General features: G+C 49.0%; 1 protein-coding gene across 1 annotated transcript; it reads left to right on the top strand.

Annotated features, from left to right (window-relative positions):
• Positions 1–7,397: 7,397 nt before the first annotated feature.
• Positions 7,398–16,229, top strand: MAP1LC3B (microtubule associated protein 1 light chain 3 beta). Its single transcript, XM_064671002.1, has 4 exons — positions 7,398–7,555; positions 10,121–10,176; positions 12,510–12,616; positions 14,644–16,229. The coding sequence occupies exons 1-4, from the start codon at positions 7,516–7,518 to the stop codon at positions 14,816–14,818; spliced, it is 378 nt and encodes a 125-aa protein (XP_064527072.1). The 5' UTR covers positions 7,398–7,515; the 3' UTR covers positions 14,819–16,229.
• Positions 16,230–16,336: the final 107 nt, after the last annotated feature.

A 16,336-nucleotide genomic window follows, 5' to 3' on the forward strand; every position in this document is an offset into this window, starting at 1 on the left:
CTCTCAGATCTATCCTCCAGACTGAACACCCCCAGCTCTCCCAGCCTGGAAACAGAGCAGAGGGGCTCCAGCCCTCAAAGCATCTCCATGGTCTCCTCTGGATTTGTTCAAGCAGCAACATGTTCTTCTTACTTTGGGGAGCCCCAGAGCTGGACACAGAGCTCCAGGTTAGATTTTATGAGTGCAGAGAAAAGGGGAGAATCCCCTCCCACTGTTCACACTGCTTTTGAGTCCCACCAGACAAGATGAGACGTTTGATTTGCATTGGACAACCCAAGGATTTTGCCAAGGGTCTAGTGGGCAGCTCTGGCTGTCAGGGGGAGAATCCCCTGATTTCCAAGGATCTGGATAGCCATGCATATGGGGCGATCACATGATGAGTCTGGGTTTCCTGGCTCGTGGTACAAACAAAATTGCTACAACCCCAGGATGAGTAAATGCTTCTTACAGCCTGAACCTCTGCATTCCTCACTCTGACACTGCCCACGTGCAGAATGATGATGTCATTTTTAGTAGTGTGCTAATCCTTTGGGGCCTCAGCGATGGACAAATTTAGTTCCCACATTTCTGATTAAGTTACAAAAAGCTGTTCCAAGCATCTAAAACAAGGCACATGGACCATGAGTCACCTAAACCAAACATCAACTCTTTGGAAATACATCTGTAGCTGTTTTTCCATCTATATGAAATCATGTGGCTTTCCCCCCATGTTACATTACACTCCGTTGGTACTCAAAGGTTCTGACACAGCTCGAGAAGGCTTTGTCATGTCTGTTTGTTTAAGATCTGATGGATTCATGGAGAGGACAGGGAAAAGTACTGATGGCAAGGATTTTAGCGTGAATGAAACAAAAGATGTCCTTGGTGACATTGCCCCGAGCAGAAACTCAGCAATCTAGAGCACACACAGGCTTTTCCCTCATCCTGGTTCTATTTTTATCTGAACCTTATTCTTTCTCCTTTTCTTCTGAATGCTCTTGCTGTGCCTAATCACCTTAAAGCCATCTCTCCTGTCCCTCACCCACCTGACCCCCATAACCTTATCCCACAGTCATGGCTCCGTAGGTGCTGAGCCACTGCCCCACCTCTCATCAGTCAGACTTTCCCTTGGCCCACTGACCCCCTTTCCAGTCCACTCCAGCAGAAGGCAGGACAATACACCACAAATCCATGCCAATTCCCACGGAGCTCCATCGCACCAGGTCTATTTCCTCCAGATAAAGAAGGGGAAAAGTCTGCCTGGCAGTGCCCACCTCTATCACACACTGATGTCACCCAGAGCCCAGCAAAGCCTGAGGCAACGTGACAGATCGCTCAGGGTGACCACATTTTCCCTTCCTATGGAGCAGAGTGAGGGGATCCCAGCCTTTCATCACATCAGAGAGGAGAAACAATCACTGTCTCCACTCCAGGTTTCAAGTCCCAGACAGAAAAGGTTTCCAGTGCTGTTCTGGTGGAGCATCACACAATAATTTTGGAGGTTGGGCACAGCCAAGGTCCTCGGGGCCCAGAAGGCGAAGAGCTGGTGCACAACAGGGTGGTTATAACTGAATAGAACTTTCAACTTCAGTGTCTACCATGCTGTCATCAAACTATAAAATTGGTGCTTTCTCCTCTGTGTTACCAAATCCATTATCTGAATCACCTAGCTTTGTTTGTGACAATAGAGAAAACAGGAAAAGTGCACTATCATCATCTCCCATCCTCTGTGGCACTGTCTGAGCACCTTCCTTTGAAAACACTCCCAGAGTAATAGCCCAGAGCTTTCCAGTGCTGTTGTCTCAGGCAGGCAGCTTGTGGCCATTACCACAGGGCTCTTGAAAAAGGATGTACTGAAAGGGGAAATGTTATTGTTTCATTTCCCTCCAGCAATTAAGGAGCTGATGCAGCTCTCGCTGTAGTCAATTAGTCCTCACGCTCACTAAAGGGCTTTGGATTGGTCCCAAAGTTAGTGTCCTCATTTTCTGTAATCCTGGAAGTGTTTATGCCTTCCCAGGCTCTGAGTGGGGATGAGCCAGCTGATGGCACATCCAGCCAATAATAACCTGAACAGCTAGGAGAGAATTATTTATTTTCCATTTGGCAAGAGGGACAGAAAAGCATGGCAAGGCCCGCCGAGACAGATGAACAAACCCTCTCTGCAAGCCCTGTTTGCCACACAGAGTATTTGCAGCAAGTTTTTTTGGCACAGGCCTGCACTGCAATTTCTGCTTCGTAATAAAAAACAAAAGGCTCCTCCTGCCTCCTAAAACACTGCCTTCATCCTTGGAGGCAGGACACTTTGAAGAGAGAATATTTCAATAGAGACGCCAAAGAATTTTGTTTTGGTTTTTGAAATGTACATATTTTCATCTCAGATATTCTTTCTTTGCTTTTTTAAGCTGGAAAACAGCTCTTCTTGTTCTGAGTCTATGATTTCCCACCTTCTTACTTTCTGTCTGGACATTGATTTCAGCAGATTTTGCAGGATAAACAACAGTGGACAGGCTGGGCTCTTCAGGGGAAATCCAGAGCACTGCAGAAACACTGCTGATGACTCAGGAAGTGGTTTACAGCCTCCTGCTTTAGAGCAGAACTTGGTGCCCTCTCTTTACTTGGCTACCCACTGCCAGAGGGCAGGGTTAGATGGGATATTGGGAGGAAATTCTTGGCTGAGAAGGTGGTGAGGCCCTGGCACAGGTTGCCCACAGAAGCTGTGGCTGGCCCTGGATCCCTGGAAGTGTTCAAGGCCAGGTTGGACAGGGCTTGGAGCAACCTGGGCTAGTGGAAGGTGTCCCTGCCCATGGCAGGGGGTGGAACAAGATGAGCTTTAAGATCCCTTCCAACCCAAAACAATCCATGATTCTCTGATTTAGGAAAGAGGGTATGATCCTTCTTCAACACACTGTCCTTGCAGTGAGGAATCAGTGGTTCTAATGGTCATGACTGCTTAGAGTCACCCACTTTTTCAGCACTCCTACCAGAAGCAGTTGTTGTCCTTCCAGCTTTGGCCACGGTCCAGGCTGAACAACTTAGCCCAACACCTTCAGCAGCTCCGTTCACAGAAGCATTCCCCTGCTCTAAAGGGATCACAGAACAGGCAGTCAGGAGCTGGAGATGATATTACTGGGTCGGGTGCTGAGCAATGGTTGTGCAATCCCAGGCAGCTCACGGAACCTCTGCACATTTCCTCCCACATCAGTACGGAGGGTGTTTGCTGAAGCCACAGGCTACGCAGGACTCAGTTAATATTTGAACACGTGGGGAATTGCTTAAATCCTGGGAATATTAAAAACCAGTGGAAGACCTTGTTACATGCTGTGTTATTCCACAATTTCCCTGGAATAACACTCTCCCGCTCATGCTGTCGTTGCTGCTGGCCAAGAGGTTAGAAGTACATAAACATGACTTATTGTTGCTTACACCAGCTGATTTACCGTGTTCCCTCGTGAAACCAACGTCTCCCTTTTAGAACTTGATCCTGAAGCCAAGAACCGTTTTCTGGAATAGCAGGAACAGCAGGAGCTGATGTCAGAGTTATGGTACACGGCAATGCCTTGGGCAATACTTTGCGCAGGGGGAGTTCAACGAGTTTGTAGCCAAAAATTCTACGAAAATGATGTTTTTGTGATGACAGGGCACACATCCATATGGTAGTTTGGATACATCACCTAAAAAAGTACGTCTAATAATCTAAAACATGTTATATTCCAAAAGGCTTGGGAAATATGTGGTCAGATAGAGGAGAGAGACTTCACTTTTCTCAAATTACACTTTCTTTCCCAAAGTAGAGAGATATTTTGTCATTCTCACCACTTCTTCCTAGAGTTCTCCTAACTCAGGAGGTGAAATTTGAAATTTGGGAATTTGTTCATAGGGTAGCCATCATCTTAAGGTAAATATAAGATGAAAATTTCTCAGAAGAGTTAAGGCAATGACAATGAAAACAGTTCACGACAATTGGATTCTGCCTGCAAATCTCCAATAGCAGCTGGGTAATGGCTGCACACTGTTAAAAAAACAAACTCACATTAATCTTTAGCTGAGCTGGATCGATAAGAACAATTTGTGAGAAAATAACTTGAGGGGAGGTATTTTGATTCAGGTTGAAATGCAAGTTACTGTCAGCACAGTGTCCTTCCTTTTACTTTATGGGGGGGGTTCTCTCCATGTTTCTGGTGCATTTAATACTGCTGACAGCTGCTGAGCTCACAGCCCCAGCCACTGAGTGCTGTCTTCCAGAAAGGTGCAGCACTGCAGAGGAACAGCTTCATCTGTTCACTGAAAAACCCTCTTCAGTCCTGTGGTACCAGAGAAATGAGGGGATGCTTTATAATTCTGAATGTGAAATACACTCACTTCATTGTGAGGCAGCTGATGTGGAGAAAAAATAGGAAAAGTGGGAGTTTTTCCCCAGGGAAATGCTGTGAATATCATCTAAGGTTTGCAGTCACTGTTCATACTGGCTTTTTAACAAAAAAACACCCCAACCTTGTGAAAGATAGAACAGTTGGGAAAACCTGGGGTTTTTTTACTTAACATTTAGTATAGCCTGGTATAGACAGGAGGATCTGAGCTGGAATCCAAACCCAGCCTGCTCTAACCTGCTTTGTAAGTTTGGGAAATCACATCTCCTTTGCTTCCTGAAAAACTAGGGCTGACAGGGATTGCAAGAGATTATTTATCCCATCCTTCTCCCTGAGATAAAAATGATTCTCCCTGAACTCTTCAGAACAGATGTTTTACTAATTTCTTGTTAAATAAAAATATCCAAAGGTGATTATTCCATTTTTTTTTCCTAGGGAATTTGTTCTGGTGCTCAATTATTCTTACCCTTAACCCAATGCCTAATTTCTATTGCCATTTCCAAGATGTGTAAGCTCATTATTTCTCGTCCTAGTCCCACCACATGCAGAGAAGAGCTAATTCCCTCCTGTTCTGCAGCAACCTTTTGCATATTTGAAGACAATGCAATGTCCCCCTTCGGTTAAGTCTCCTCTTCTTCAGCCTAAATGCTTTGTAAATTGTTCTAAGGCCAGGATGAAAATGCTCTCTGGCTCAATTTTTAAAGGGCTCTGTTCCAGCGTAGTCACTGAGTCTGAAGCAAAAGCATTTTCCGAAGCAGCATTTTCTCACTAGGGATGGGGAACTGTGCTGATCCCAAAGGCTATGTCCATGCTGTCATTCCAACTGCTCCTAACACCTTCCTCAAATCCAGACTCGCCAACTGTCTGTGCTGTCGACACGCAGACATGGGTGAAGGCTGAGATGAGGAGGGAAAGGTCAAGCGGGTCTCAGTGTGGATCTAAGTTTCCTTCTCACAGTCTCTGCGGATTATTTATGAGAGGAACATGTGATAGCCCAGCCTGTCAGCAGATACTCTGATTGTGGCTCTCCCCAAGCACCATATGGATGCTTTCAGCCGGAGCTGCAGCCCTGCTAACAGGCGGATGCAAACCACCCGACACACAGAGCTCGGAATTGTCAGCCCTGGCACCAGGACTCACCTGTACACCCCAAAAAGAACACTACATGGTTTTTACCAGGGCTCATCCTCCTACCTTTAGCCCGTAGAGATGATTCTGAGAGCATGGCAGAATTTCCTCAGCCTGGAAAATGTTTTTTTTTTAAAAGGCAGATATTTAAATAAAGAAGAATCCTGTTAACACAGAAATTTGGGATTGCTAATTTAAGTTGCAGATGTATCAGCCTTCTGCTGATCATCCACATGTCTCACCTGTTATCCCTGGAGAGTGATGTGATGGACAGAGCATTCATACACCTTAGGGCTCTTTTTCCTTGTTAGTCACATCTTTAATGGCCTCATAATTATACACCACCGGAACTGTATGACCCTGAATCACAAAATTAGGTAATGAACATTCATTCCTGCGTGGAGCGCAGCTTCACTCCAACCTCAATGTTCATCATTCCACCCCAAAAATGCAAAAACACTGCTAATCTCCAAGATGGTTAAAAAACTGTCCTTTTCCCTGCACTCCTAAGGATACTGCCGGCTGCAGCTTCCTGTCCCTTGGATTGTACAGGAAGATCATGCGGCCCTATTGCTGCAAAATCATCCTTAAATTTCAAAACACGGTGCCAGGAACGTATGTGAGAGAAAGAGAAAGAAAAAGAGATGAAAGGCTCCAGCCAACAGCTTGTGTCAGAAAGCTGCTAAGGAGGAAACAGTTGGGCAGTCTTAATCTCAATGCGGAATCTGCGACTGAAATTGTGATTTAATCAATTCCTCACAAACCGCACAAGACTGGGTGGTGGCTTCCAAGAGAACTGGAACACCTGCTCCTAAAATGTTGTTCCCCAAATGTGAACTTTACCATATACTCATGTCAGTGTGATGGCAAACTGATGGCAAATCATTAAGAGCACGTGTTGTTGAGGGGGGACATAGTGGGCCACTCCAAGGTGGTCGTGGCTGCGTGTTCATGGAATTGTGGAATAATGGAATACCAGGCTGGAGTGGACCTCCAGGTCCAACCTTTCTTGGCAAAAGCACAAAATGACTGTGCTAGACAAGATGGCTGAATCTGAAAAGTGTCCAACATTGGAGAATCCACCACTTTCCTGGGGAGATTATTCCTTTTTGTCACTGAGTGGGGGCACTGTCAGGGCACTGAGGCAGCCGTGGCTGTCGGTTGCTGAGGGGGGACACTGTCAGGGCGCTCTGAAGTGCCCACGGCTGTTCATCACTGACGGGGTACCAGTGCCGGGACACTGTGAGGATGCCATGGCTGTGTGTTGCTGAGGAGGAACACGGCAGGACACTGAGGTGGCCACAGCTGTGTGTCACTGAGAAGGGACATGGCAATGTACTAAGGAGAGATACCATCAGGGCCCTGAGACAGCCATGGCTGTGTGTCACTGAGAAGGGACACTGACAGGGCACTCTGAGACAGCCACGGCTTGGTGTTGCCAAGGAGGCACATTGAGGTGGCCATGGCTGTGTGTCACTGAGCAGAGGGCATGCCAGAGGGTAGCCACGTTCCTGGTGCTCTGAGGTGGCCGTGGCTGTGTGTCGCCAAGGAGGAACATGGCCTGACAGTCCGGTGACCATGGCTGCGTATGTTACTGAGTTGCGACGCTGCCAGGGCACCGTGAGGCAGCCATGGTTGTGTGTCACTGAGAGGAGGAATATGTCAGGGTGTTTCAAGGCAGCCATGGCTGTGTGTTGCTGTGGGGACACGCTGTCAGAGCACTCTACGGTGGCCATGGCTGCGTGTCACTGAGAGGTGACATCGCAGGGCACTGGGGCGGCCACGGCTGTGTGTCACTGAGGGCGAACATCGCAGGGCACCGGGGCGGCCATGCCCACTCATTCCGCAGCCCCGGCGGCCGTGCCCGGCCCCGCCACGCTCAAGATGCCGGCGGCGGCGAGGCGGGGCCCGCGGTGACGCGCGGGTCAGCTGACGGCCGGGCGGCCGTGGCGGCGGCGGGGGGCGGGCGCCGGCACTCGGAGGTGTCGCTGCCGCCGCGCAGAGCCACCGCCGGGCCGCGCCGAGCCGAGCCGCCGCCGCCATGCCCTCGGAGAAGAGCTTCAAGCAGCGCCGCACCTTCGGTGAGCGCCCCGCGGGAGGGACGCGGCGGGGAGCGCGGGGGGAAAGGCCCGCTCCGGCCCGGCCGGGCTGCGGGGGCGGCGCTGGCTGCGGGGGGGGAGCGGCGGGGTGGGGAGGGGGCTCGATGGCGGGGGGAGATCCCCGGGCAGCCCCTACTGACAGCGGGCCCGGTGCCGCCCCGGTGTCCCGGCCTGCTCGGGGCTGAGACGGAATCAAACCCCGGCCCAGCCTCCGCAGCTTGTTTACCCCGCGGACAGCCCGGCAGTTGGGGCCGGGGGGGTTCGGGCTGTCGGGGGTTGAGCGGGGTGTGCGGTGGCAGCGGTGCCGTGCCGGGGTGAGCTCTGAGCTTGGCGTGGGGAGAGCTCTTCGGCACATCATCCACTGTCGACTGCAAAACTCCCAGGAGCCTGGAAACATCCCTGGTGTGTGTGCCAGGAGCTGGGCCTGCCCTTCCCTCCGGTGTCTGCTCGGTGTCCGGCGGCCTCTGCGCCAGTGGCAGCGGAATTAAAGCTCCGCTCGCAGTCGGTGCTGGCGCGGGGTGAGGAATTCTGTACCCGGGGAGCTGCGAGGGGACTGGGGCGTGGGGCTCCTGTCTCTGCGTGGTTACTGAAAACCAGCAAGGCATCGAAAAGAGCTGTGTAATGATGGCTGGGAAAATGAGATTAGTCCCTTTCGAGAAGGAACAGCCTTGATTAGAGCGGTGCCAAGGCTCGTGTGTGTGCTCGGGATGGGCCCAGAGCAGTCGGAGGGCTCGGTATTGCTCATGTGTGTCAGTAAGGTAGGCTGGAGCGCTCCGAGGGTAACAAGAACTGGCAGCGTAACCTATTTCTGCATCAACTACGAAATCCCGTACGTGAGATGGAATCGGTGGAAGTAATTGATCCAGATTTTCCTTTCTTTCTGCCTTTGGGTTAAAGTCAAGCTGCTTAAGAGAGCTTTGTGATGTGCCCACCCTTGCCTTTGCTGTGCTGTAAATGCTGCATTGAAGCGGGGAGAATTTTGATCTAACAAAGTCTGCGTTTATGCTGCCCCCTTTTTTGGAGCTTTCCAAAACTGTTGTTGACCCCATCGCCTGTCAGCAGCCTCGGTGGCAGGTATTAAGTTCAGCTAGGATGGCAGCCAAGCAGTTGCCACTGCAACTAATGTCGTCAGAGAACAGTGTTTATCTGTGGCTGACTGAGGCCTGATTTTGAACATGCCGCATACAATAATCTCCATGATTTGTCCGGTTTATGTCCCTCCTCCTCCCAGGAGTTCTGCTAAATAGCATTGCCAGGACCAAACCTGTTTCAGCTGAGAAGTTAGTCCGACCTCTCTGCACTTGCCATGTTGATGGTTGGTTTCACTCACTCCCCGTATCTCTTGTGTTTCTGGTTAATCTTAAAAAGTATTTTAATGAGGTAGAAATCTCTGCCCTTGAAATGTTCCTGCTGGGCTGTGGGAGCGTGGCTCTGAATGTGGGATGTGGGGCAGGGTGGCTTTCAGGTGAAGGCTTTGCATGCTCCTTGCCTTAGTTCTGCTTGATTCACCTCCACCTTCAAACCATGATTCACATGAGTTGCATTTCCTCGTGAGAAGGCACACGGATGTATTCCATGGACACAAACATGGACTAATGGAGACTGAGTGATGATGTTGCTGAGTGACGGGACGGGCAGTGTCCTGCCATTAGCATTCCAGTGGGGAGCTGGGCTAAGTGCTTCTCTGCCCTGAGTGGCACCTCTCCCTAGGCAGGTGTGTGTTAGAGCCGTGATGCAACACTAAATCATCTCTCTGAGAGCTGTTTGTAACGTGGAGATGGCCTGGAAAGCCCCGTCCCACTGAAAACAACTGAAGGGGTTAAAATCGAGTTCACTGAATCTGAAAGTAGGCAGGGGATATGCAGCAGCCTCTGAAAGCAACTGGCCTGTTTACTCTGCCTCGTGTACTTTAGCCTGGTTCATGATATCTGTTCTATTAATATTTCTGTCTGAGGAGAGGTGAACTTTATCCTGAAAACTGGCACAGAGAGGGGCAAAATGTCCAGGTACCCCAGCACCTCCAGCAGCTCCTGCAACAATGGGTGTGGCACAGTCAAAATAAAACCTGGAATTCAGTAACACGAGAGTACACGGTGAAAGCTGACCCAGCCAGGCTTCGGCCAGTCCTGGGACTCGGATAATTGTTGAGCATTTCCTCTTCTGGGATCTCACAGAAATAGCACGGGGTATTTAGGCGTTAACTTGGGTGGTGTAACTTGAGGCCATAAATTTATGAGGTGAAATATCTGCCTCAGTGAGCAGAAAGTGAGGGGACTGGGGAGGAAACGACCTCTTTTAACACTTTCTAGGAGTGCCAGGCAGGTGCACAGAAAGCTTGTCACTTTGGGTTAAAGAGCAGAGGATCAGCTGTCACAGGAGAGGTTGTACTCCTGGCAGCACTGTCCCATTTGGAAACTGCTTTGCCTGAATTTCCTCTTCTGGGTTTTCCTGACATGCAGTCCCTCTCTTCAGTGCTGAGGAAATAGGGAATAACAGCATTAACTGGATGCTTAAACAGATTTTTTTTTTTTTTTAAATCTCTTGCAGAGCAAAGAGTGGAAGATGTACGACTGATTCGAGATCAGCATCCAACTAAAATACCGGTAAGTTCAGTTCTTTCTATTTTTTCACTTCAGTTTCCAGTCTCATGTTCTTTTTAGCAGTTAGAAAAGGCTGTCCTGAGGAGACCAAATGAAAATGTGGCTGTTCAGGGTGGTTAAGCCTGGGTTTCAGGGACGTTCTCAGAGGAGTAAACAGCAGCCAGTGTGGTGGAACAAGGTGCTCGCTGGGGAGGGGGGAAGGGGGTTTCCGGTGTGTTACAGTTTTGTGTTGTAGAAAACCACACCCCAGCTGAGCTCTGAAATCCTCCTGAGTGCTCAGCTCTTCTCTCTCAGTGGTTTTCTTCTCCAAAAGAAGAGTCTGCACAGATTCATCAAGAAGAATACACAGAAATATCAAGCCAGATATGGATTTGATCAGCAGCCTGTGTTGAGAAGGACAGAAATGCTTTTCTTCTGGGAAATGGGGCTGTGCTTGAGGTCTCCAGGAATGCTGCTGGGCTGTCAAACTCCTCCAGCTTTCCTCACATTGGATATCAGCTCTCACCTTGTCACTCTTTAGCTGGTCAGCTCCAAATGACTGAATTTGTGTTTTCTTTATGGCATCCTCAAAGTTAAAAATGCAAAGCATATCATGAAGCAGAAGGCATGGATTCTGTCACTGATGAGTTGTTCAGCAGAGAGAACTTAATTGGACCCTCAGCCTTTGGCTCTGTGGTGAGAGCTGGTGATCCCTGTGTGTGGAAAGTCTCCTGTGAACCAACTGCTGCAAACTGTCCACGGTCCCTGAGCAAGTTCACTGACAGGAGCCGTTGTGGAAACAGAAACCAAAAGGTTTCCAGCTTTCCTTTGGCTCCAAACTCCTTCACTTCGGAGCTGTCGCTGCTGCTTTGCTGTGCACTTGGGCAGGGGAACAAGTAGTACTTTATAGCAGAGATTTTCTGACTTTTTTGGAATGTTTTATTTTCCCAAAAGGCACTTTCCTAACAAATCTGTTTCCTGACCAAAATTGCTTTTTCACTCACCTTTCACAGCCCACTTGGCCAAAGTCCCCAGCTCTGACCACAGACTGAAAGCTGTTGATTTATGGCAAGACTCTCATTTTAGCTCAGCCATGGAGTTAAAATTGCACAGATTACAAGTTGCACAGATTACAAGCAAAAATTCCAAGGTACCTGAGGAACTTGCTGGAGTTGTGGTGATGCAAACTCCCAGCTATCCCAGGGGCCTGCTGGCATCCCTGAAGCCTTGCTGGGCCAGTCACTGCCTCGTTATTGTCATTAGCAGTTCTGGATGAGATAAGATGGCAATGTCACCCTAGATAGTAAATCCCTCCTGTGCTGTCAACATCCTTCATCCTGCTGTTGGAAATATCTATTGGTTATGGTCTAACTTCTTAAAAATAGTGTGGTTTTGTTTTCCAGAATGAGCCAGCATTTATTTAAACTGATGTAAGGATCTTTCTCTGATATAAGTAAATTGGCTCAATGTCTCTTCACCTGTGCAACTTTTTAATATCAACACAGCCAGACCCCGTGAGCATGGAAAGGGTCCAAATGACTGGTGTCACGTAGCTGCTGTTGATTTAAAACCAACAAACCCCACGTGGCTGTGGAAAGAGGAGCACACGAATCCTGAGATCATTTCTCAAAAGCGGGAACTACATTCAGTTGCTGGGCAGGGTGTTCCTTAAATTGGGAAATCTGCAGTTTCTCTGAATTAAGTGGTTACTGCATCACAATCCTGACAGAATTACTGGTTCCTAAACATGCTCTCTTGAGGAAATTCTCTCCCTAATTTGGAGATTTGAGGGCTTATACCCTTCAAAAGTAGCTTTTTCTTGTGCATTGGAGTAACCATGGAAGGTGAATGGAATAGCAGAGTCATCTGGAGGTGCAGTTCTTAGACATGGCCTGAAACTGGAGAAATCCTAGGGAAAACTGCTTCAGCTGGCAGACTTCCCCTGGTCAGCCACTGCATTGTGTTAGAGGGAAGTGGGCTTGATCTTTCCTTGGATTTCCTTGTTGCTGGGTAATTCAGTGCTGGATTAAATGATTCCAGGAAGGGAACTGTTCTAAAGCTGCACTGAAGCTGGGGAAGTGTGCTGTAAAATGCCTGTGTGCTACCTCTCCATGCAGTGACTCTTGCAAACAGAACAGAGGAGCACATGAAGATAATTTAATTATCATAGGAACATAAATTGTTTACATTAGAAAAGACCTTTAAGATCATGGAGTCTAATTGTTAATTGTTCCTTTTCAGATTTGAGATCTGCATTCACAAATGAAGGGAGATGGAGCTTGGAGGGGGGAGATGAGGGCATCAGACACTGTTCCTGCCTTTCACATCTGCTCCTTTCTTTCTGTGTTTCCTCTTAGGTGATCATTGAAAGGTACAAGGGAGAAAAGCAGCTTCCAGTTTTGGATAAGACCAAGTTCCTGGTGCCGGATCATGTCAACATGAGCGAGCTAATCAAAATTATCAGGTAGTATGCTGGGATTTCAGTGGGAACTGCACTGGGATGCTCTGTGAATTCCCCACCAGGTGTATGCATTTGGGAACTCTAAATGGAAAATTCATCTACTGAGCACTAGGACAAATCCAGGAGAAGGTGCTTTTCCTTTAGCTTTGCTGGAAAAAACCCACTCTGAAAAGAGCTGAGCTGTTAGTCTGCTTCCAAGAGAAATAACTGGTTCCCAGAGCTGTAGGAGGGAGTCTGGGGCTGTGAATCCCTCTCTAACATGGGTGCTTCTGGCCCAGGGCTCCAGCACTTCCTGCTTGGCTATTTTGGGATGCTTTCTCAGTGTTTTGCCATAGAGTCCCCCTCTGGAGTGCCTGCCTCTTCCCACCCACTGGGAAGGGGAGTTTGGGCTCGTAGCCAAAGCTGCTTAGGGATGCTGTTGGCATCCTTTGGGAAAGGAGGCTTCCCTCAGGGACAGCGCTGAGGCCTGGAAAACACCCACTGAGGCCAGTCTTTCTGCCCTGGCTGTTTGCACAGAGTGGCTTGAGTTCAGCTTACAGGAAAGGCAAAGGGAAACAGTCTCGATGTGGAAGTTGTGTGGTCAGAATTGTGGTCAGAAGTTCTGGTAAAGTGCATTTCTGCTGGCTCAGCAGGACTGTTGGATCAGGAGTTCTCCAGTGGTAACTGGGAAGTGAGCAGAAAACCAGGGTTTTTATGTTGGTCATGGTGTAGCAGGAGCTGGTTTGTGGAGGCCACAGGCTAGGAAAACTGGGAGTTGTCCAGGGTGTCCAAACATAAACTGTCACAACCAAATCCCAGCTCCTACATGAGTAAGAAAGGGAAATGGGGTTTTGGAGGCAGGAACCAGGTTGCTCGAGTCTTCTGCAATTTCTCAGGAACATGAAAGGCCCTGGGCAAAGAGGTTAACTGCAAGCTGAAGGATTTTCCCACCTTTTTCCTTTGGCTTTACTGTTAATAGATAACTTGGTACCAGCTAGGCTTGGGCCTCAGCCAGCTCCAGTGGTGCACAGCAAAGCCTGTCCTTCCCAGCCCTTGGAAAGCTGCTGCCTTTCCTCAGCCTGCTGTCTCTGGAGTGATTAGAGCCTGGTTTTGGAAGAGTCCCTGTCCAGGGCTGTGGCTGGAAGCTAAATAAATCCTTGTTTCCAGCTGCTGCTGCCTCTCAGCAGCGAGTGGAAGCAGCAGGAAGCTCTTTTGATCTGTTCTTTCCTCCTTTCTTTGGTTGCAGCTCCACATACCCTATTTCCTCTTGCTCACTGGGTTAATCAAGTGGTAAGAGAGCCCCTCTCTGCAAACCTGCTCTCCAGGAGGCAGTTTAGCAGAAATACTCATTTCCCCCCAGCTGGAATGATCAATCCAAGGGAAACCCAGAAATGAGCTGCTCACTGTGGCAGGCAGTCTGTGCAGCCTGTTGCTCTCTGCCCTTCCCACGATGCTTCTCTTGGGAGGGAGGAGAAGAGGGAGCAAGATGCTCCAAGGTTAAACTCAGGCTGTTACAGAGCTGGTGGCAAAGTGAGTTAATTTAAAAGTTTCCCAGGGTTTTGAAAGGAAGCTCTGCCCATCCTCCCTCCCCATCTTCCCACGGATCTCTGGGTTTCATCCCAGTGAGATGCTGTTGAGCTGCAAGCCAGAGGTCCTGCAGTGTGTTTGCTGGTTGTACTGGGATCACCTGGGCCAGGAGTGCCTGTTCCTTGTCCCTCCAGTTCAATGCCCTTGTGGAACATCACTTTTCCCATGACTGTAAGGGCTCTGTCAGTGGATATGCCTGACTGGATATAGTGGATGAATTTAGTAGAGCTTTGGGGTGGGCAGCAAATTCCTCCTGCAGGGGCAGGGCTGGGTGGGAACATCTAGGGAAAGGCGTGGAAGGGTAAAACCAGATGAGCTTTAAGGTCATTCCAACCCAAAGCATTCCCTGAATCTACGATTCCATGGGATGATCTTGCCGCTGTCAGTGTCAGAGGACTGTCCTTTGTTAAGGCGAGTGGAAATGCTCACTGTCCCACTCCTTCCCCCTCATCCCCCTTTCCCAGGCGACGCCTGCAGCTGAACTCCAACCAGGCCTTCTTCCTGCTGGTGAACGGACACAGCATGGTGAGCGTCTCCACGCCCATCTCCGAGGTGTACGAGAGCGAGAAGGACGAGGACGGGTTCCTGTACATGGTGTACGCCTCCCAGGAGACCTTTGGAGCGCGACCTTCCGCCTAGGACACGCCTAGGAGCGGCTGCTAGCCTAGGATTTTGGTTGACCCTTGGCCATCACCCCCACTCTTCCCCACACACCCCCCAGGGAAAGAACCGGATGTCACCTACGCTCTCAGTCCTTTAGCATAGTCTTGCTTTAGCAGGTGTCTCATCTCACCTTGCCTTGTTTGTGACTATTAAACAGTACAGACGAGCACCTCCAGCTTTGAAACCTGCTGTTAATAATATTCCACACAGGCACATTTCCATTTCCGGACCTGCCGAAAGGAGCCCAATTGTGCATGTGACAATTGCAGAGAAAGGGACACTCGATTGACTTTTAACAAGCAAACAGGCACCAGGGAGGAGCTAAAGTGTTTCCTGGGAGTTTGCTGCAAAATCTCCCTATGATTCCTTAAATTTATTTTTTTTTCAAATGGGAAGGTTTCTCATGAGAGCAAATGCATTTTAATGTTCCAAAGGGGAGCTTTGTCTTCTGCAGCTCCTTCAGACTCGTGCTGCAGGAGTTGAGGCAAGTGCTTGGGGTGAGCTGGGGGAGGACAACTCTTTGTGTCTCCGGTTTTTGGGCACCGCACACTTGGGGCGGTGCCAGTTTCTGGAATACTCATACCAAACACCACAGCTTTATTGTAGTTTTAGGAAGTGTCTAATTGTAAAATACACAGCTGGACAGGTAACTTTGAAATAAACTCCAGTCTGTTACAAATTTCCAATCCCTGTGTGTTCAGTGAACCACCACTGTTCATCTGAGCTGGCTTCCAGTGATCCATATGATCATTCCCCCCCAGCCTGGAGGTTTGCCATTCCCTTGCCTGGGGGTCAGGGAGAAGCAGCTCAGGCCCGGGAGTCACTGTTGAGAGCTGAACAAATGAATTTGGGCATCACTGGAGCCTCCTGCCACTCGCACGGGGTTGGGGAGCTCTGGGTGTTCCTCGAGCAGGGAGCAGGCTGTGCAGAGGAGAGTTATCCCGTAGGACAAACCTGTGTTTTCCTCTAGTCGTTGTCAAGTGAAGCGTAGCGGGATGAGATTCCCGGTGTATCCGGTGTGTGTGCACTAACTCGTGTGTCACTGGGAGCTCACGTACTCTAACGGGGGAGAGAAGCAATACTACTGCATCTGGCACTCACCAAGTGTACACGTTGTACCTACTACACGTTGTACCTACTCCACCTCTTTGCATGCATCTCCTTCCCAGGGCCTAATGCCCATTTTTTATTGTCCTTTGTGTTTTTACTCCGACGTAAACTTTTCGATGCAGCTTGTTCTCTGTTTAGTTCTGTTCGTGTAAGAACTTGTTTAACTCATAACTGACCGTACTTGTAATTACGACGTGATCGACTGATATTCCTGTACAAATGTTGCTTTTTTAAAATTAATACAGTGCTGATATGGATGGATTACATCCCAACTTAATTATGGCTTGCGTGGTTATTCCTAGAACTTTCTGAAAAGCAGGGACAGCAAAATAATAAAAGGAATGAAAAATAATTCCCTAATCGCCAAGCTGGAGAAGCCCCCAC

Source organism: Pseudopipra pipra, chromosome 14, assembly GCF_036250125.1.
Source record: "Pseudopipra pipra isolate bDixPip1 chromosome 14, bDixPip1.hap1, whole genome shotgun sequence".
Taxonomy (NCBI): Eukaryota; Metazoa; Chordata; class Aves; order Passeriformes; family Pipridae; genus Pseudopipra; species Pseudopipra pipra.

Excerpts from the sequence above, each read along its gene's own strand:
- MAP1LC3B (XM_064671002.1), top strand. The coding sequence starts at position 7,516 with ATGCCCTCGGAGAAGAGCTTCAAGCAGCGCCGCACCTTCG. Across the intron at positions 10,177-12,509 it reads AGCATCCAACTAAAATACCG|GTGATCATTGAAAGGTACAA; the intron begins GTAAGTTCAGTT and ends GTTTCCTCTTAG. Across the intron at positions 12,617-14,643 it reads GAGCTAATCAAAATTATCAG|GCGACGCCTGCAGCTGAACT; the intron begins GTAGTATGCTGG and ends CCCCTTTCCCAG.